The sequence below is a fragment of the Haliotis asinina genome, chromosome 6 (assembly GCF_037392515.1).
Source record: "Haliotis asinina isolate JCU_RB_2024 chromosome 6, JCU_Hal_asi_v2, whole genome shotgun sequence".
Classification (NCBI taxonomy): Eukaryota; Metazoa; Mollusca; class Gastropoda; order Lepetellida; family Haliotidae; genus Haliotis; species Haliotis asinina.
This window is the reverse complement of record NC_090285.1, coordinates 50923865-50945296: the sequence shown is the minus strand read 5'-3', so window position 1 is coordinate 50945296 and position 21432 is coordinate 50923865. Positions and strand designations below refer to the sequence as shown.

At 40.4% G+C, this 21432-nt stretch overlaps 1 protein-coding gene across 5 annotated transcripts; it reads right to left on the bottom strand.

Annotated features, from left to right (window-relative positions):
- Positions 1-18809, bottom strand: LOC137286490 (uncharacterized). Of its 5 annotated transcripts, XM_067818385.1 has the most exons (6): positions 18672-18809; positions 17906-18008; positions 17312-17424; positions 3403-3737; positions 1930-2703; positions 1-1496 (listed from the first exon to the last, which is right to left on the bottom strand). In XM_067818385.1, the coding sequence occupies exons 1-6, from the start codon at positions 18709-18711 to the stop codon at positions 669-671; spliced, it is 2193 nt and encodes a 730-aa protein (XP_067674486.1). In that variant the 5' UTR covers positions 18712-18809; the 3' UTR covers positions 1-668. The 5 variants fall into 5 exon arrangements, with proteins under 5 accessions (XP_067674486.1, XP_067674490.1, XP_067674491.1 ...); XM_067818389.1 differs by lacking the exons at positions 17312-17424; positions 17906-18008; positions 18672-18809 and adding exons at positions 5711-5806; positions 6785-7024; XM_067818390.1 differs by lacking the exons at positions 17312-17424; positions 17906-18008; positions 18672-18809 and adding an exon at positions 6785-7047.
- Between the last annotated feature and the right edge of the window lie 2623 nt (positions 18810-21432).

Below are 21432 nucleotides of genomic sequence, written 5' to 3'. Positions count from 1 at the left end.
ACCATTTCCCATATTTTATTTGGACACACTAAAATAGCAAAATAGTCCATGTCTCACATGTTGATATTTCGAAGAAATCATCAATCATGATATAAGTTTTCTTCTTTTGTGTGAACTACAAACTAGGTTCTCCTCGTATCATGAATTTTCCAGCTGAAAGCCTGGGCATAATGATTACAATCTGTAACGAGTTAAAAGGCTTTCATGCAAGGATGATAAACTGCCTTAATTCACTATTTAAATAACAGATACAAAAGAATTTGCACACACGAATTCCTGAAACTAGGTGAGCCTGTAAACACACACAAAACATATTACAAGAATCACAAAAGGCAGATACTTACATTGACATAGGATAGGACCAACGGGGTTGATGTTAACCCATTACACATTTACAGAGCACCAGTACTCTCTACGAAACAATATAACATGATACCAATAACAATACTTTGGCCGCACTTACGTAGATACAACTTGACGAGTGTACGAGTTTTCGTGTAAGACCAAATGGATTCCCTGAGGATTGTGGGTCAGAGAAATGACGAAATGGTTTAAGTTATCAAGTTTGTAAAAGAGTTGCTCACGTGCCATCTGTTACTGATGACGATGGGACATTTGCTCATCGGATCCGTCATTGTTATTTCTGGTATATTTGATTCAAAGTCGTATCAGATTTCAAAAATCGCTGCCAGCCTCTCTCCCACTCGTTCTTCCCTATCCTGTGAATGATGAACGGTTTCAGGAGCGTTCCCCAGTGAGTCATCTAACGCAAATGCAAGGTTGTCGTCTTCCTCCACTTCAGCCATCAGCCTCTTGCTGAGAACGAAATAATCGTTGCTCAAAGTGGTGCGGTGAGTTTTCACTAGGACCTTGTCGATGACCTGCAGGAGGTCACTCTGCGCTGCCTTCAGTCTGGAAGGTGATTTCAAATCTTTATGGTTAATGAATACACATCTGTTGCCACATTCATCAAGGAGATGCGACAAGGTGTCATCCTGTGCTTTTGCAGTCTCAGTGGAATTAGAAAGTGACGCTTCCGAACCTGTTTCGAAAACGTCATCATGAACAAGGGCAACAGCACCGTAAGTCTTGATCATGTTACTTCCAAGGACACTTCTCAGATGTTTTAGTGTATTGCGGTCATGCCTGTTCATATTTTGGTCGATGTGTATGACAAAAACAACGACATGGAATCCGGAAGGGGCATAGGCAATGGAAGTGCCGATATCACTCAAACATTGCCCTTCCGACGATTTGGTAAATATACTGGATGCTGTCACTAAAGTTATGTCCTCACAGACAATCCTGGAAACAGATGCCCCAGTGATGGGAGCCAGGCTGGTGTCTGAAAACAAAACCTGCCCCAATACACACGACTCACTAGATCCGCCTTTCTCCAGACCTAATACGCTGAGACAAGTCTCTTGTTCAGTCATGGAGTCTGGGCATTCATCGGACGATGCTCTCATGTCTGCCTCTGGGCATTCATCAGTGATCTGAAAGAAAGGACATTCTTCAGAAAACGAAATGATTCACGTATGATATTTTACACCTTGTAAGTGCCTTAAGGGGTCTCTTATTTTAACTTACCTTTAACCTGACTATTCCTAATTAAGAATTGTTATCATACATATAATAATAGAGTCTTCCAGTCAAGATATTCTTTTAAGATACAGAAATTCTATTAATAATGTGGTGCAACTACAGACACTGAAAAGTGGTACTCCTGATGCTTGCCTGGCATTTTACGTGAAGAATCACCGAGAAACATTTAGAAGTGATGCACATAGGAGATGGATGTGAGTTCCTTCGTTGTGAATAATACAGATAAACATAATAAATAGGCTGACATCTGTAAAACCCTCTTTCTCACAGTAAATAGACAGAATTATCCACAGAGAATTATTATAAGGTCTGGTATTGAAATACCTGAGGGCGCACGGGGTTTTCTGTTGGCTTGTGTCGTTTGATAAACTGAGTCACTTCCTTCTGAAATCCACCAATCTTCTTATTTTCCTTATACACAGACAAAATATGAGTAAACTGATTTGTCCCATCTCCAGACACGGTCATGTCCAGTCTGCTGATTACATGATGAAATTCGGCCAAAACCTCATCAATACGACCTTCAAGCTCCTCATATTCTGTGGATAGTGTCTCAGTCATTTCAAGACTTGGGTTCTCGGCAAACTTCTCCAGCTGTTTTTTCGCAAAACGCAAGTCATCAAATTTCTCATCAACCTGTACCAGGAGTATGTCAAGACTTTTGTCCGTTATCTGGGTAGGGATCGTTGAGTCAAGAACACTCAAAGGAAGAAGTTCACACTTACACGGTACACCCTTGCCGTTGTTTATCTTCAACATTTCCCCCTTAAATGATTTCAAAACTCTCACCAGTTCTTCTACATCCCGAGGCATCTCACAGTCCACGCTTGTCGAGAGATATTCAATCTCGATTTCTCTATGATCTTGAATATTCCTCTGCCTTTTATCCGGTTTTAGGCTAGCCTCCCCAATTCTGAATGGGGTGATATTTCCCTTGAGCTTTGCCTCGATATCCCCAATTATGGCCGTGTCTGAATCCCTGATGCGGATTCTCACCAGCAAGTCCCCACCATATGTTATACTTCGTATGAAATGACTGCCAATGAGGCGTTCTTGCCAGGTGTGCTTTGGGGTTAAGTCTCTGAGAGTTTCTGTAAGCTGAAACATAAGCCAGGAAAGTTTTTACAAGGTAAAGCAAAATCGATTTCCCTAAGATATAATTTGAGTATAGAAGTGAATGGCTGACTTTACTTTCACTCCGCAATGCAATCATGGAGCAATATTCCAGCTACAGGGATATGATTACACATGCCACGCATGTCAGCAGGCCTGACCATCACAGTCACCCTTTACGACAAGCATGGATTGCTGGCGACCAATTTTAATCCGGATCTTCATGGGTCTGAATAAAGTAGTGGCCACGTTGAAAGGCGTCATGAATTGTAACAGTTACTAATTCACCTGAACAAAGCTATCTAAATACAAGGTGATCGTGTAGCCATACATAGGCGTACAGTCATCGTAGCTTTGTACGATGGATAAACAATGGGTGGCATGTGTCCTGCCTGACCATGGCTGCCATATTTTCAGCTTGGCTCCTTGCAGCTATGTTAAGTAACAAGCCGGTATTCTTGGTTAACTGTTTTTGAGTGTCATTAAGAAGTTGGTGTTTCTTGGTTAGAAGAATAATGTAATGATCAAATGGAATTTGATCTACCAATGTTCATGGGTTTGAAGAAGAGACATGTCCATGATTTTAAGGAACTATTGTCAACATTCCCTTGATACCGTGACGTACTGCTCGACACTGTATACATCCACTCATGCACAAAACTCCATTTTCTTACAAAAACTTACCGTTTCAACGTGAGCTCTCACGAATATTTCAGTGCATTCGTCTTTGACGTTATCCTCTTTTAGATATGACGCCATGCCCTGTACGTTCAAAATACCAGCTTTAATCTTGAGAGAGACTTCTCCAGAAAGTTCCAAGATATTGTTGACGTCTTGACTGTTCTTTATGACCTTGTACTTGATGGTATTCTGATGGCTTTCTATGATTTGGGGACTGTCGACCAAGTGTTCAGGGAAAATGTCCAAACCGTTCCCGTAGGTCCGGAGATCAAAGGTTCTACCCAAGGACATACCGGGCTGATAGAAGACTGTCTCACTCATGGCTAGCTGAAAAGTAGCTGCAGAAGAACGACTTCGTTGTGAATTGAAGTAATGTATCTAGGGATATACGGATGTAGTAGGGTAGGTCTTCGTGCATTATTGCTGCAATGTGAGTGAGTTCAGCTGCAATCAGCAATATTCCAGCTATAAGGCTGTAAGAAGTCGAATATAGACCAGCCAATCCAGTGAGTAGTATCGATCTGCGCAATTGGGAACCGGTGACATGTGTCAACCAAGTCAGTGAGGCTAACCACCCGATCCCGTTAGTCGCTTCTTACGACAAGCATGGGCTACTGAAGATCAATATCCTGTCTATCAGAAAGGGAAGGGTTAATGAATTGTAATGAATCTGTCAAAAAACAAACTGGCTAAATACGCCGTGGAGATAGAGACAGGTGTATGAACTGTCCTATCAAGCCTATAAAATAGACACAAGTAAGTTATAACGAGCTAGCTCAGTAAGCCTGTCGGAGACGAGCGCGTTAATAAACTGAATATAAAAGCCTTTTAGAGAGGTACTGGTTGGTTAATGACCCTTAAGAAAATCAGTTCTATTTACACCTGCCTATTTAGAGAGCGTTCATAATCTATGGCTTGGAGGTTAGATGGTGACACTTCCCATTTAAGTACAAACTTGCTGGACCCACCCACCCCTAATACAAGTGTACTCTACCCGGTACAAAATGGGTGATACCACCCTCCCCTTAAAATTATGAACGGTCCCTTACACATTACCAAAGATTAAACGGTGTAGTCTCTTTTTGTCGGCGCTTAAATTGGCTTTAAGCAGATTAAGATTAACAGTCCAATGCCTACGCAGTTATAGTCTGTTCAAGTAAGTGGTGGTCACTACAAGGTCAATAACCGACCATGCTGAAGACCGTTCATAATGATTGGGCAACTAAGTCATTAAAAGTAATCAAAATATGACACGTGGCATGTGGGTTATAAAACCGCTATTCACTTTACGATCAGTCATTCTGTAATCTCAGAGGCGCTTGCACAATTTGTTCCCAATCCCTGGGGTGGCCAGAGTGTAGTATGCAATGGTTACAAGTTTACAGTGAAGTCAAGAAGAAATCAAACTGCCCACTGGAGATGTTGCAAGGTTGGTTGACCTGCAACCATAAACACCGCCAACAACCTTGTTAGAACACACAGGAACATCCACAACCATGAAGCAGACGATGCCAAAGTCAAGGTGGACTTGTTCTTTAATAGCCTGGGGGAACTTGTGAAAGTAGACCATAGACAAGTGCCCATTATACACCAAGAAGAGCTAAATAGTAAGTATATTAACCAATATATTAGACATTTAACTTTATATAATTTATATAGTAAATCTTTGCATTTGTATTACATAAATTCTACGTTCTGATCATTGTCTATAAGCCATTACATGTTTATTAATTATATCTATATCAGTGTCTGACTGATTAGGCGACAGGACTCGACTCGAAGTATCAGAATATGTACTTTACTAAGAGAGTGTCATCCCAAGCATAACATGTTACATTTGACCACTTTCTAAATTTCACCAACCTGTTCTCAGCAAATGGACCCAGTAAACAATGACTCCATACATATAGCCATTGCATGAGTGTAGTGAACGCACAGCACAAATATGAGCTTATATCACACCCAGATGAAAAGCTGAAATCGATTTGGCTGGCCCTGCTGGGTTTTCTCAGAACTTGAACTATTTATAGCTTGGGGAAAACCCGAGGGGGAGTCCCTAAGCAAGTTCGCGACATACCGCCAGCTCATGCTGTATTTGTCCATGACGTAATTAACGATAATGAAAATATTTAAAAGTTCTAATTAATTTAGTACCTAACTGTAAGACATTCTAGTTTGGTCGCATGCATAAAAATCGTATGGATATTTACACGAAAAAACACAAACGAAAACGAACATGGGCGCTATTATTTCTGGATAAGCTTTGAGAGATGTTTCACATGTACATGAAATGGTTGAAATGGATACTCACTCAGGTTTGACGTCTGTTGGGTAACTAATCGTGTCTAAGGTCCGCAGTTGGTCTGATAACTGAAGCTTAGAACTTTAACATCCACCGCAAGCGACACTGAAAATCTCAATTCGCCATTAAATAAGGGAGATAAATCTCTGTATACCCACGAAATCCTTTCGACTTTTCTGTATTGTTTCAGGTTGGGTTCGAATTGCCACTGAGAAAAACGTTGCTCAATAACATTTTGTGCGTATTTATCTTGTGGCAGACTGTCAGTTTTATGGGAAGTCATATTGCTGGATATTATAGAAGGGATTTACTAAGATTTATCATTTGTTAGATATGGGATTATGCTATCACAGTAAAGAGTACAGATTCTAATATTTAAAGTTTGACATAATGTGACATTTGGCCATTCTCTTAATGACATAGTGTAATCATTGTTTAGTGTGAATCAAGGACTTAATTATCATTTAAAATAATACGTACATGGTATTTATAATACTGCAGCTATTTATACAGCAGTGAATTTAGTGCCAATGTAGTCGAGAGTATTCGGTATGGCTGACATAACTCTCTGATTCTCTAAATCCCCTCCCGCCCCGCTTCTCTCTCTCTCTCTCTCACACACACACACACACACACACACACACACACACACACACACACACACACAAACACACACACACAGAGCCAACGTAGCACGTGACGCCGTTGCCAGGTAACGGGTTCAGCAAGTACAAGACAGTCAATGCACTCTAGCTTCGTCTTTGTTTTAAACGCTATGCCAAACAAACATAGTTATGTTGAAGTGTAAGGGTACATAAATACTTCGAGTTATCCGACACACAGAATGATGAGGGAGTTTAGTTCGACTCCGCTTTTAGCGATTATCCAGCAATATCACGGTGGGGAGCTCCCGAAATGGGCTTCGCACATTGTACCCATGTGGGAATAAAACCCAGGTCTTCAGCGTAACGAGCGATGTCGTTACCCACTAGGCCACCCCACCGCCCCACGACACATCAAAATTCGACACAACCGTTTTTGACAGTGACTAAACGCTTTAACGTTTATGATGTTCTCACTTACCTGTCAGGGACAGTCATGCGCTCTATGTCTAATCTTCCCTGAACGGTCCGCTTTGAGCCTGCATTGGAACTAGCGCTATAGAAATGGACTGTTGCTTTAAGTTTAGGTTTAAATTTTGACATCTACGAAATGATTCGCAGATCAGTAAAATAAGAGTTTTCTTGAAATCGAAATTGAAAGCGAGTCTAAATTTGACATATTACGCATTCTGGCAGTATGTCTTGGGTCAATCCACCACCTGTATCATAAGTGTCGTCACTGGTGTTGTCTCCCTTGTTTATCTTCAGTACAAAAGTTCGTTCTGATAAGCTATCTTGGTTTATGCCTATATGTTATACTGGTTTAATGCGGGTCCTACATATATCACTGCGAGCTGTGTTATTATCACAGCGGTGGGGTAGCCTGGTAGCCTAGTGGTTAAAACATTCGCTCGTCTCACCGAAGCTCAGGTTTCGATTCTCCCCATGGGTGCAGCGTGAGAAGGTCATTTCTGGCGTCCCCCGTAGTGATATTGCTAGAATATTTCCCCAAACGGCATAAAACTAAACTCACTCACTCTAAGTGCTGACCCGCCCCGACAAACTGCATAATAAACTGCGGTAATTGCATAATAAAACAACTACAGACTGGTGAATTTGAACCCTCGTAAAAGAATATTGACCTCGTATGTATGTATGTATGTATGTATGTATGTGTGTGTGTGTGTGTGTGTGTGTGCGTGCGTGCGTGCATGTATGTATGTATGTGCGTGGGTGTATGTATGACATATCTAGGGGTCCTTTTCGTTTACAGCGTAAAGACAAGGGGACGTAGTGTAATGCCCACTGTTGTATCAATGACTCACGGACATTCGCTTTTCGCGGGTCCATAAAACAGGTATTGGCCTCATTACCCGACTACAACTATACAACATTTGGTTTTACGCTTTTTGTTTCTACAGATTCCAGTACCTTTTTGGATTGAGTTCCATCCTGGATTCGAAGTCAGTCCCAGAGTCAGGCGCCTAATCGCCAGCACACAAAGTCAGCCATCTAACTCACTCAACCACCGCTTTACACACAAGATTGAAGTCGGACAGCTGGTGGTCCAAATAATGTGCCCCCTGACAAGTGTGAATGAAAGGATGTGCAGCATTAACTATTGCTAGTTATTGTACATCCCAATGTGTATCATTGTACATGTATACCCTTTACTGGCTTAACAGTGGTCGTTCACTCTATGGAGGCATGTTGTACAAACATTATGTATACCCTAATTTAACTAATTAACGCTCTCACTAATCTATAATAAAACAACTCTGTGGCTTCATATACATGCTATATATACCTATGCAACTATTTTTCTGTCATTCATCCGATGAAGGGACAAATATTTACCCAGAAACGTCCATATCAAGTGTTTTGTATGCTGCTAGTTACAGCATACATCAGAACACTCTGATGGCAGCCCCACAGGAACAGTGTGTGTGCATTTTTACCACCTCGAGTTAATACAACAGTGGGCATTACACGATGTCACCTTGTCTTAACGCTGTAAACACAAATCAGACACATCATTCATACACACACACGCACGCACGCATTAAGTTTCTACCACTACTAATTAATGCATTCCGCTTTAACAGAACATTTATATGACATTCAGAGAAATCAGATAATGCCACAACCCCTGTCTTCATGTTTGGTGGGTTGGTGTCTTGCTTTACGTAACAGGCAGTACATATGGCGGCGGTCTGTAAATAATCGTTTCTCGACCAGACAATCCACTGATCAACATCATGAGCATCGATCTACACAACTGAAACCCGATCGCGTTAGTCGTCTCTCAAGCATGTTTTATTGAAGACCATTTCTAATCCGGTTCATCAAGAGTATGTCTGTGAGAAGACTGAACCTGCATGTTACTGTAAAGGCAACGCTGCTGACACGACAACATACACATGTTCTATGCAAGAGTTGTTTGACGATATCAGCTGACTGACAATCCGATTGAAAAGATCAGCCTATCCCAAACCAAAGGTCTACAGGATTGCTGTTCAATGCAATAAGTAACATTCATTCGTATACTGCAACAGCTATAAAAGACGAACGTTACAAAGAGTAAGATCATGTTTATAGCCTAGTATCCAAAGCTGTAGTAAGTCATTTACTGCATACAACACACACCTGGTGCGGACAATGCGTCGTTATGTTCTTATAGAATGTTTATGGCTCTGCATTGGCTGTTCTCGTTTGCGTATACAAACGCAAACACTTGTGCTCTAACCGAACAGTTGTCAACATAACACGGCCAGACAAACATCAAGTGTAAGCACTCTCCTTTCAGGATGACCCATCTAATGCATGGTTCTGATTCCTGCGATGTTTTTGAAGTCAGCTTTGAGCAATTGGTGGAGCAGCTCAAAACCAATCCCTATCAGTATGAAATTGGTGCCACGTATGACTTAGCGTCAAGGAATGTCAGCCATGATGGACCCATGTTTTCGAAGATACATTACGCATTGGTTGACGATGTCCAAGAAGCGGAGAGGAACCTCCTGTCTCTCTTGCCGGAAAACCATCCCTACCTCTTCAAAATGGCCGGCTACTATCCTCATAGTGGAGGAGGAATGGTGTATATCATCAGGTAAGACCTCCGTGGGACCAGATGCACCATGTTTAATGCTGGCGTGGATGGGACACAATCCTGATTCATGTTACTTGTTCACCGCTTCACTTGGATCGGCTAGCTGTTGCATGTTCTAAATATGAAATATTTAAGTCATACTGCTTACGCCTATATGTGAAAAAGAATAATAGATGTATATGCTGGCTATAGACACGGGGAACTGGGAACTGTTCGTCAAGACTCATGGAATGTCTTTTTAAGATATTTTAACAAGTGCTCAGTAGCTCTACTACTACTTAAAGAGTAAGTGGTTTAAGAGTAACAGTTTGACGTTATACAGATTAAGGTAAAGAAGCAATAGCACAGCGGTTAATGCGTTGGATTATCACATCGACGACCGGCGTTCGGATCCTACGTTGCCTCCTCCTGATGTCTAAGGCCGGGATATTATTGAAATTTTGCTGAACATGAGAAAAGTCGGGCTAATTCACGCAGTAGGAGCAGAGAGCGTCTTGTATGCAGTGTTGATCTTGGGAACACAGTCATGGATACAAAGAGCCTGTGAATATCTCCCCTTTGTGCATTCTTCCCTGTAACGCCTTCGTTATAGCGCACGAAAAGACAGTTGGAAAGCTTTTCGTGTAGAGGATAATGTGTGGATGCATAGTGATACCGGAGTGGTAGGCGATATCTATGTCATACACAGAATGCTTGGTTATAGTGAATTACCGCTGTGTCGAAGTTGAAGTTGTAAATACTCCGGAGTTCGACACAACCGGAAAAGTACTAAATACGGAATGCGCAAGGACCAATCTATTACTCCTAGACAATTCGACACATCAAGGTTCGAACTAACTATACATGTCTGGTTCGTGTCTACGCTTTTGTGCCTGGCCTACATTTTACGGTCCACTGTCATCGACACAGCACTCACAGAAGAGAACCAAACAGAACCTCAACGTGTTATGAAAGGGGACCATTGACAAGCTTATCGCTATGGAATAACTAAACTGTGTGTGAGGGTGTTATTAGCGAATATACCCGTTTGCCTTTTCTTATGAATTATTATAACCAATACCAGTAAGCCACGGTTTGTAATATTTGTCATTGTAATTCAATTTAGTTCAACTTATTCATACAAATGGATTGCATGGTGTTAAAGAGCGCTTGTCAGTGACAGTGATGTTAAGAATTTGTTCTGATCCAATGAACTCTTTTACTTTGTAACACAAACTTCGGTGTATAACTGACTGACGTTCACATTTGCCTCTTATCTGAAGCTTCTCTTTCGATTTCACATGTCATTTTTGTAACGACATTTTGTATCTTTGAGTTCATTTGACGTTATTTAGTATTCCCAGCCTCTTCATAGAGCCGTGCATATCCAGAGTAAGTGTAGAAAGTGAGGACTATGTGACATCCCCAAACACATCTTTTCAGCAAAACACATCGTGAGATTTCTCTCGGAACCGGTTCTTAAGCGTGACGCACGAATGCTTTAACCACTTGGCTACCCTCCGCCCCGTCAGTCAGTATTTGATACATCAAATATTTTCGAATGTTTTCTAATGGCCCCAAGTGCCATTAAATTTGGTGGATACTTATGTAAGCCAGCTTTCACAAATAAAATATGTTATTTTAGAAATCTGTTTATCTTTAGATTTTATAATATCATCTTTAAGGTTTAGCTTATTATAATGCATAATGTAATATCTCTTGCGATGAATAGTGATGAATTCTAATAAAGATTTTCATAAATTCACATTGTCATGTTTCTTACAAAGTAACGTGGTTCCATCATGGGAAACTGACCATGAGAGGAGTGGGGGGCAGAGGAAACGTCCCTTTCAGTTCATTATGCTTGCTTTCAGTTACGTATTATTTAATCAAAATCATTGAACCTGCACTTAATCATAACTCACGTCACAGAATTCTAGCACATAGTAAAAGGGAATGAGTTTAGTTTTACGCCGTTTTAACAATATTCAAGCAATGCCACAAATGCCATGGCAGCAGAAATGGATTTCACTATATTTACCCATAGGAAGAATCGAACCCGGGTTGTCGGCGTGACGAGCGAACGCTTTAATCACTAGGATACCCCAGTACCCCAGCACCTCAGTTCCCACATGATGTCACAGCAGAACGTTTCTGTCTGATAATGCTGATGGCTGTATGCCAGGTTTGCCAACCTAGGATGAGAACAGATTGGGTTGGGTTGGTGATGCACAGTGTCTCGAGGAATACTGTGTGTAAACGATTAAAACTAGCCGTGAGGTTATATTTGTAGCATATATTTGTAAGAACTAACCTTTATATATTGCTTTAACTGAGACATAAATGATGTATAAATGATGCATGTCAAAACTCTTTGATATGAATTCATAAACAATCAAACAATACTTAATGTCTAAAACTAAGTCTGAATATGTATGTATATATATGTGTGTGCGTGTGTGTGTGTGTGTGTGTGTGTGTTTGCGTTCGTGCGTGCGTGCATGTGTTTGTGTGTGTGTGTTTGTTAAGGCGAACAAATTCTTGTACTGAAGGACGACTTAAATATACACGAGCCACGTCGGTTGCAAATATACACAAGGTCGAATCTTTTAAATGTTTCTCTACCTGAAGGTTAATCTTAAAACTTGCATAACATATATATCTAGTGCTAATATATTTGTCCATTCTTGGATGTACACATCTTTTAATCTGATTTCAAAAATGATAAGAAAACTTTACTATAAAATCTTTATAAATCTTTACTATACCAATGTTCTTAAACACAAAAACACGACCGTGTTACGTCTCTCACACCATATGCAGATACACACTTTTCAGTGATCAAACGTATTAGCACTGGGACACACCACCCATCCCGTTAGTCACCCCAACAACAAGTATTGGTTTCTGAAGACCAGTCCTATCCCGGATCTTCACAGGTCCAAGCATGAACGCCTACCTGTGAGATTGTCTCTCAGCTAGACGTACCTTTACCTCTCTCTGTTTAGGCACGTCATAACTGCTACTTGTTGTGTCTATGTTTGTTAAATCACAAAGAGCACCTGTTGCAAAAGATCGATTTCTCGTGGGAAATGAGTGCCATGGTTGCGTTGAAACTTAACACACTCAGGTTGTGATTCACAACCCACGCTCAGGCATTGTTAAGAGGCTATATGTAAACAGATGAATAGTTACTATTCGCGTGTAATAAAGGACAAGTTTTCATGGGGAGGGTTTGGGACCTTCCTTAGATTAAGACGTGGACGTGGACTCCGATCGGGGGACGTAGGGTCAGAGTTCATTTCCAGACACTAGAACAAAATACTGCAGATTTTTAGTGTCTCCTGTCAGAGAGAGTGAGTGAGTGACTTCATATTTAACGTCACATCGGCAATATTTCAGCCATATCGTGACGAGAACAATTAACACTAAAATGGAATATATGTATACAATAAAAACCTGTCGACGATGGACAGTAAAAATACTAGAATATCACAGATATAAATATAAAACTAGCACGAAAAACTAAAACATTGTGATTAAGGAAGCCATGTGCAATACATTATAAAACACGGGCTACTGATCGCCTCCCGTCAGAGATTCCCCACGTGTAAAATGTCTGAAGTGTTTTAGGGGTTATCTTGGAGTTTTACTAATGATTAATCGGGCGGTGGAGTAGCCCAGTGGTTAAAGTGTTCGCTAATCGCCAGAAATTGGCTTTACATTGTACACATGTGTGGAATCGAACCCGGGTCTTTGCCGTGACGGGCGAAGGCTTTACCCACTAAGCTACCCTTCCACCTTCTATGATGTGCTCGTGAATATGGCGGGGATCAAATTGGAAATTCAGAGTGAGTGTTTTTCTGTTCATTTCAGTGATACATTACATGCACAAGCTTGCCTTCGCCTATTTGACCCTACTTGTTTGTATGCTGTCTGCTGGTTAGTCATTGAATGGCTGTTTCGCAATTTGCATTAAGATAACCTTTGGCATGTTTAAAACTCAAATCTCTATATCGTCCCATGTGAGTGTATGACTATCTACTTTCGTTAAGTATCAAACACATGCTCATTCTAGGAAACTGTGCACCGTGTCGTATTTCTATAGCTTGTATGAAATCCCCGGGATGCGTTGACACTGCACAGGAAAGAGAAATGAAAGGAAAATATGATGAAAGAAAATGCATTATCAACCTAACCTGTAGTATATCACGATCTTACAATTAATAGGGGAACAAAAAATGATTTTGTGATTTTCAATGGCTGTTTTAATTGAATTTCCCCATTTTACAAATCAGTATTTGCCTTGATTTAACGCGCAAGCAGTACATTACATTCACGTGCCAACAGTACATTAGATAGTAACGTCCTAACAGAACATTAGATAGTAACGTTCAAGTAGTACATTAGATAGTAACGTGCCAACAGTACATTTAATACATCTCCATCACCATCAACAATAGATATGTGTTAACAAAGGGTAAAGTAGCATTTGTGTATATCCAAAGTGCTTTTAGAGTTTGTATACGTCATATTTTTCACATTTACCAGGCTCTAGGATTTAGGTTAAGAATATCATAGAAGGACTGCAAATCCCCAATGACATTTGTACCATAAATATTTGGCTCTTTTCGTTTTCATGTCCCTTTTCTTGCCATTCGTTTCTGAATGAGGTCATAAATAAATGGTCGACATGCATGTCAATAATATCTGCAGAGCATTCAGTTGAAATCAGCTTTTTCTTCTCCATTGGTTCCATTACTAATCCGTTTCAGCATGGAAAACATTAGTCCAGACAAAGTATGTCACAAAGTGTTCAAAGAAATGGCACACAGTCACAGAAAAGTCCAGGTCACATCTCTTCATCTATTTCTTTTTCATATCGATGGCATAAACATAACCCTCACCAGGCTGACTGTAGTTGCTCACTTTGTGATTGTTGTGTGGGTAGTTTGCGGGAAGCTGGCTGAGGAGTTTATCCTCTTTCATTGCAGGGTTCTGGGACGGAGCATAGTAAACCGTCTTGGCTTTGCATCTATCACTCTTGTAACCAGACATTCTTGAAGACATGTCATTAGTGGCTCCAACTCGAAATCTACATGGATCGTGTTGGACTTTCTTGTTCAAAGCAGCCCGAGTCATCCGTGTCTGTTTGATTGATGACGATCCTTGTCTTCTACTCACATCGACAATATGTAACCCACAAGAATTTAACTCCCTTGACATGGTGAGTAACAATGAAGAGGAAGTAGTATACCACTGTCCTGTGCCAGACATAGCTTGTGTTTGTGAGTGTCTGTGTGCCTCTCTGTGTCTGTTCCTGTTTATCAGTGGGTTTGCATGCCACCACCACCACCACCACCACCACCCCACGCCACCCCCACCCCCCTCTCCCACCACCGCACTCACTCAATCACACACTCTCACTCCCTCGTAATAATCAAAATAACTTCATTAGACTTCTTTGCTTTATTTATTTTGTTGAGTGGTGAGTGGTAAGAATAAGCAATAATTTAATTAGCATTATTAACATCCAGTGCGGTTTTTCTAGTTCAAACTGATTTGAAAGAATCATTGTACACAACGTACCACCGTTGTGCTTATGGTGCATATACCAGTCTTCGCCTAACAATTTGGAGGTACATGAGTCATGTCCTGGTTACCTTCAAATTGCAAATTAGATTTAGTTTACTAATTTGGATACAAGGAGAAGTAGAATAAGGAGAGGAGTGCAGACGAAAAGTTTGGCTGAACCTGCAAACAAATATATCACGATAATAAGTCGAACAAGTTCATAAACATAAACCTGGATTTAGACACATTGTATGAGTAAACTAAATATATTACTATTAACCTCTTTGTTATTGATATGTTTAATACATAATTATCGTTATCTTTATTCAGAATTGTACAGATTAAACATATGGTTATAACGTCTTGAAAAAGTGGGCGAGGGTTATATATACTCTTCATAAAAAGTAGGGGAACTTCATTTTTTATTTACGATTAAAAATATTTAGGAACTTTATCGGAGTCAATCAATGTTGATGTGACAATATTGAATGCACTTTCTTACAACCATACCTATTTCGTATATAATTTAGTCGCTTTTGAAAGATGATTGGTGTAATTTACATGTGTGCGATTTTCATTTTAAAACAAACGACTAGAAACAAACACTAACGTATGTGTGATGCAAAATGTGTGTCAAAATTAATATTCTAAGTGATTTCTCGTCCTTCTTGAAAACCGTCAAAATCAAGAATGGGATCCCATGCACGTGTATGGGGCTACTGCGTTGTGCACGTGCATATCATGCGTTGTGTTTAGGGGTGGTAATAGATGGAATTGGTGGTGCGTTCATAAGATGTCTGTACTTGAAACGTTTGTCAACGTTTACATTTCCTATCCAAATTGAAAATTCAGGTTCCCCTACTTTTTTCAAGAGTATATATAATCAGGGATAATTTACAACAATGATAAACATACTGCCTCACTAACAGCATACATGTACGCTATATATATGAAAAGCTGGCGATTTTACGCTGTCAGCTCCAGAAGGAAGACATTATCTTCAGTGAGGTCAAGCAACTGATGAAGAGTTGAGTTTCCATGACACGAGGGAATGTCAATAAGTTTGGCGCCTTGAGCATTTTTCATACCCAGGTGTCACAGCCTGTGGTACGACATTGAACCTTGGGGTGTAGCTGATGTGATATATAAGTTTTGGTATCTTACTATCAAAAGTTATTGAACAGCTCACATTGACAGAAAGAGACCCCCCTCACGGCAGTGAAAATGAATAAAATTGAGTATAGAGCAGTAATTAAGTTCTTAGTTCTTGAAGGAAACTCGGCGAAGAACATTGAAGAAAGGCTTTCAGCAGTTTATGGGAAGTCTTCCCCTTCATCTGCTACCATCAAACGATGGGTCAATGAATTTAAGCATGGTAGAGGGAGTCTTGAAGATGACCCCCGTCCAGGTCGCCCAACAACAACAAGCACTAGTCAGGAAAACATTGACAGAGTGCATAGACTTGCGCTGGAAAATCGTCGAATCACACTCCACGAGTTAGAGGAGACCACAGGCATTTCACACGGATCCATCGAGACAATTCTTCATGAACATCTAAGGTGTGCACAAGATGGGTGCCAAGAATGCTTACAGATGAAATGAAGCAAACAAGGGTCACCATAAGCAACGCCATGCTAACCAGATACAACAAGAATCCAGAAGATTTTCACTTTAGGCTAGTAACCTGTGATGAGACCTGGATCCACCACTATAATCCTGAGAGCAAACAAGAATCCATGGAATGGAAACATGTCACTTCTCCCAAGACCAAAAAGTTCAAAGCCTCAGTGCAGAAGGTAATGGCGACAGTCTTCTGGGATAGCAAAGGCGTTATCCATATAGATTACTTACCAAAAGGAAGAGCAATGAATGGGGAATATTACGCTAACTTGTTGAGGCAAGTGCGACAGTCAATCAGGGAGAAGCGCCGGGGCAAGATCAGACGTGGTATTCTTCTACATCAAGACAATGCTCCAGCACACACCTCTCGCGTTGCAGCCGCTGCTGTCCAGGAATGCGGGTACGAAATCTTGCCGCATTGTCCTTACTCTCCAGACCTGGCACCAAGTGATTACCATCTGTTCCCAAATCTCAAGAAACACTTGCGTGGTCGTAGATTTCAGGATAATAATGAGCTTATTGCTGCTACTGAGGCTTGGTTTGAGGACCAAAATGGCGCCTTCTACAGAGATGGCATCAGCGCCTGGCAGAAAAGATGGAACAAGTGTCTTGACTCACAAGGGGGCTATGTTGAAAAATAAATGTGGTTCATACCAATATTTTGTGTTTTTCTATGCAAGGCACAAAACTTATTGACATTCCCTCGTATGGTGTACCGGCGGTACTCACCGCAGCCTTCCTCATTCATTAACTTCTGTGTATTTTCGAGCTGACTTGCATAGTAATCAGCACCACAGTCTTTGAGTAATCTCTTAGCACAGTCAATGTATGCGTTGGAAAACCTAATTGAGAATTTCACTAATTGTTGACACAATTTCATTTTTAAGCGTTTGCTGCATTTTGTTAAAACTGAAAATTTGGGATACTCACTTTGAGCAGATATGGTCTTTTGCATTTTTTTCTTTTTCAATAAAAGACCAATACTTTTAATCAATATTTGGTTACCTGAGTAACCTACCCCACCGTCGACCCCAACCCCTACCCCCACTCCCATCCCAACTCCCATTTTAAATTTGTAAATTCGGTTCAGATCCCTCTTTGGTGTAAAACAGCGTGCAGTTCCCACAGAAAATTATGCTCTCCTTGTAGTTAAACAATTTGATAAAATTTAAGAAAAACTATGTTCATTATCACGACCCCATTATTTGATAAAGTTTCATTTATCAATGACGTGGTATTTCTAAACTCATAACACACATCAAGGTGATCCATATAATTATTACTCATAAATGTCACATACAGAGGCGAAGAGAACATACTTACTTGCAGAGCTCCTGCAGATTTGAATAGGTTTTACTTCTAAGATTCGTCAGTTCTGAGTCACAGGCATCTGAATCGCATGCCCCCTCCACCTTGATGCTGAGGGCTGTAGTGAAAAAAACATATGTATAGATAAAAAAAATGTCTTAAAATAAGATGTCGTCAGGCAATACTGAACCTTGCCAAGCAACAGGAGAACGCCGTGAGGTTCCCAACGTCTTCACGCAATACAGAACGTAACGGACTTCCCAACAACATCACGCAATAACGTTTTTATAGCGTCAACCCACCAATATAACATTGATACTTTGTTTTGTACGTTTGTGATTTAAAGCCTCACTTAGCAATATTCCAACTTCATGGTGGTGGTCTGTAAATAATCGAGTCTGGACCAGACAATCCAGTGATCTACAAGACGAGCATCGATCGACGCAATTAGGATATGATGACATCAGAGAGAGCCTGACCATCCGATTCCATTAGTCGTCTCTTACCACAAGCACAACTGATAGTTGCTGAAGATCAGTTCTCAATCGGATCTTCACGGGCATGGGTACTTTGTCAGGGAGTGCCTACTGTCTAAGGCCAATATCGCACGAGCCTCTATATCAAGGTGGTGATTAACTTTGAAACAAAGAGTTGTCTGTCGTAGCAGAAACGTTAACTGGAAACAGACTGGAAATTGAAGGAACCTTTGTGCAAATGCCTCACTAGTACGTTTAAAATTTTAAAATCATATACACCTCGCAAACTGTAGCTCGATACGTACCCAACACCGATAGGGCAACTATCGCCAGGTTAGGAAACATGTTACTCTTCCAGAGGACCGACAGAATCGTGTGGTAGAGATTGAGCAACAGACGCCTTATGTCTAGGTCTGCAAATATGAGTAGATTGTACCGACCTGAACTATGATTTATGGAGCTCACAAGTGATAATATCAAGTTATTGCCGTAAATACTAACATGTAAACGGGCAATGATGTTTTTTCTCATTTGGCGCGGGTTGGGGGCGCTACATGTACTCGATTAGCGTTTCTTTAGTGTAACTGACGTTATCTTTTGCATTAATGCGTACACGGGATTTGTTTGTGTACTTTCTAACTATGCAACATGTTATCAGAGGGGCCTCAGTTCCACGTATGTGTATTGTTATCAAAATGCAAACATTGCCATGAGATTCAATTATGTAAACTTGTTAACCTTCTCTTAAATGTTTCAAAACATGAATTATGTGTCCCATACACTTGAATATGATTTGGGCTCTGACTTTCATCAGTAAATATAGTCAGCCAACATGTTTAGCCAGTTAAATATTCTTATTAGGTTATTTCTACAACTAGTTTATGTTTTTATGTATTTATCGTGTTTGATTTAGTATAAATGACCGTTGAAATGTGAACCACGCCTGATTTATCTTCAACTAACTGTTAAACCTGTGAAGATCCAGGTAAGGATTGGTCTCCAACAAAGTATGCTTGTCGTAAAAGGCAACTAACGGGATCGGGTGGTCACACTTTGTTGACACAAATCACAGTATCCCAACTGATGCTTGGACCAATGCTCATGATGTTGATCATTGGATTGTCTGGACCAGACCCGATTATTTACAGACCGCCGCGACAAAAATGGAACTTTACTGAGTTGGCGTTAAACAGAAACAAACGGTTACGTGGGACTATACGTTCATAACACAAAGCTGGACAGCGTCACAGTTGTTTAAACATGTCACTGACTCACAGCATCTATGTGTCTAGAATCACTCACGTATATGTACAAGATACGCCCTCATTCAGGCTCAAACAAAGGAGAATAACATGTCCTACCGTGATATCGTTCGGTTTATCTGGTATTTTCAAATTACGAAATACACTGTTCATTACTACATTTCTGAGGAAAACTGTGTAATCTCCGACACTTTGTCCGCATACCACTGACTAAACTGGAAAACATCACTGATTGCATACACGCGGAAGTACTCCACTGAACTGAGATCAAGATTAGCTGCAAACTTTAATATGTGATTAGATTTACTTCAGTTAGAACTTTCAGATACAAGTAAGCTTTGGAACTGTCAAACTAAGCTACGTTTTGAGAATTAGGCAAGTCGCAAATATATCTTGACGAAAACCTTTCGTGATTTACAGTATTACAGCAGATCATAGGAATCAATGAATTTCATTGATCAATTTACACATTACTTATTTTGTCTGTCAAACCTAATGCTGTCTGTTTCATAAAGAAAAATGAATGCATGTGTACGTGTGCATGCGTGCGTGCGTGAGCGTGTGTGCGGGGTCTTGGATGTGGGAATATATATCCCTTTCAGCCGCCATCACTTTTCACTCAGGCTTAACTTTGATTAGGTCATATATCTTTAATGTGTCTTTACCGTGAGCATTCTTGAGTTTGACAGTTTAGGCGCGATAGCTGCTAACAAAATCGCCCTATAGCTTGTGATGACGCTCTGCTGTACGTACCCTGTTTGTTTATCGTGGAAATGGGGTAGACCGGGTGATAATGGCTGCAGCATTTGGTAGTATGTCATTGTGAAGCGTCAGTGAGGCGGTGACTTTCCAACTTGCAAGCAAATGGCAAACCATTAATCCCCACTATTGTCGATTTTAGTGGCGGGGGTCGTATCAAAAATATTTACCAGTATGTCCAACATTTACGGATGCTTTGATCTGATAATTATTATCATTGCACCACATGTGTCAAAACCGTGATGAGCTATTTGACAAATAGCATATTGTAACTTATAATACACATATTACATGATATGTAAATTACAAAACTACTTCCAATTATCATTTCAGCGCTTTGGCGTTGGAATGTCAACACCTGTCAAACAATTATTACCTCCTCTTCGTGCCTTAGGCTTCGATTGAAACTGTGTACAATACAGTCTGAACAGGAGGAAACAGATGTTTTCGTTTTAGCGTGGGTCACCGCGACCGAATGCACCCATCGCTATACATTTATGCACGGGGGTTGAAAAATCCCGTGCATGTCGTGGTTATAGCTGGCGACAGCGTTAATCAGTTGGTTAGATGTTTGTGGAGGGACAAAGATGTCCGTACAGAGTACGGGTAAACGTTAAAGTTAGTACTCTGAAATAGCTTCCATTATCGGGAAGACATTTATACAGACGTCTTAGCATTCACATTATCGGTGAATGTGCAGTGTAAGGATTTTTCATTGATTTTACTGTTTTGTATCTGTTTGGGTGTATTAAATATTCAGTCAATATTTTTTTACTTTTCGTATATTTAATAAATGGAGAATAAGAACTGACTCATTCCCAGTCTGTTTTGTTTTGTTTTGTCTTGTTTTTTGTTGGTGTTTTTTTTGTTTTTGGTTTTTTTGGGTTTTTTTGTTGTTGTTTGTTTTCGTTTTTTGTTTTGTTTGTTTTTGTTTCGTTTTGTTTTTGTTTTGTTTTTGTTTTTGTTTTTTTTTTGGGGGGGGTGTTTTGTTTTGTTTTTCTTCTTCTTGTTGTTTTGGTTTGACGCTAACCGAATGGGCCTGCAG

What these genes read in the sequence shown, in the direction of transcription:
- LOC137286490 (XM_067818385.1), bottom strand. Translation starts at nt 18,711, where the DNA reads ATGTTTCCTAACCTGGCGATAGTTGCCCTATCGGTGTTGG. An exon ending in AGTTGCCCTATCGGTGTTGG is followed by an intron (nt 18,009 to 18,671) that starts GTACGTATCGAG and finishes TTTTCACTACAG; the next exon opens with CCCTCAGCATCAAGGTGGAG. An exon ending in TGAGAGCTCACGTTGAAACG is followed by an intron (nt 2,704 to 3,402) that starts GTAAGTTTTTGT and finishes CTTATGTTTCAG; the next exon opens with CTTACAGAAACTCTCAGAGA.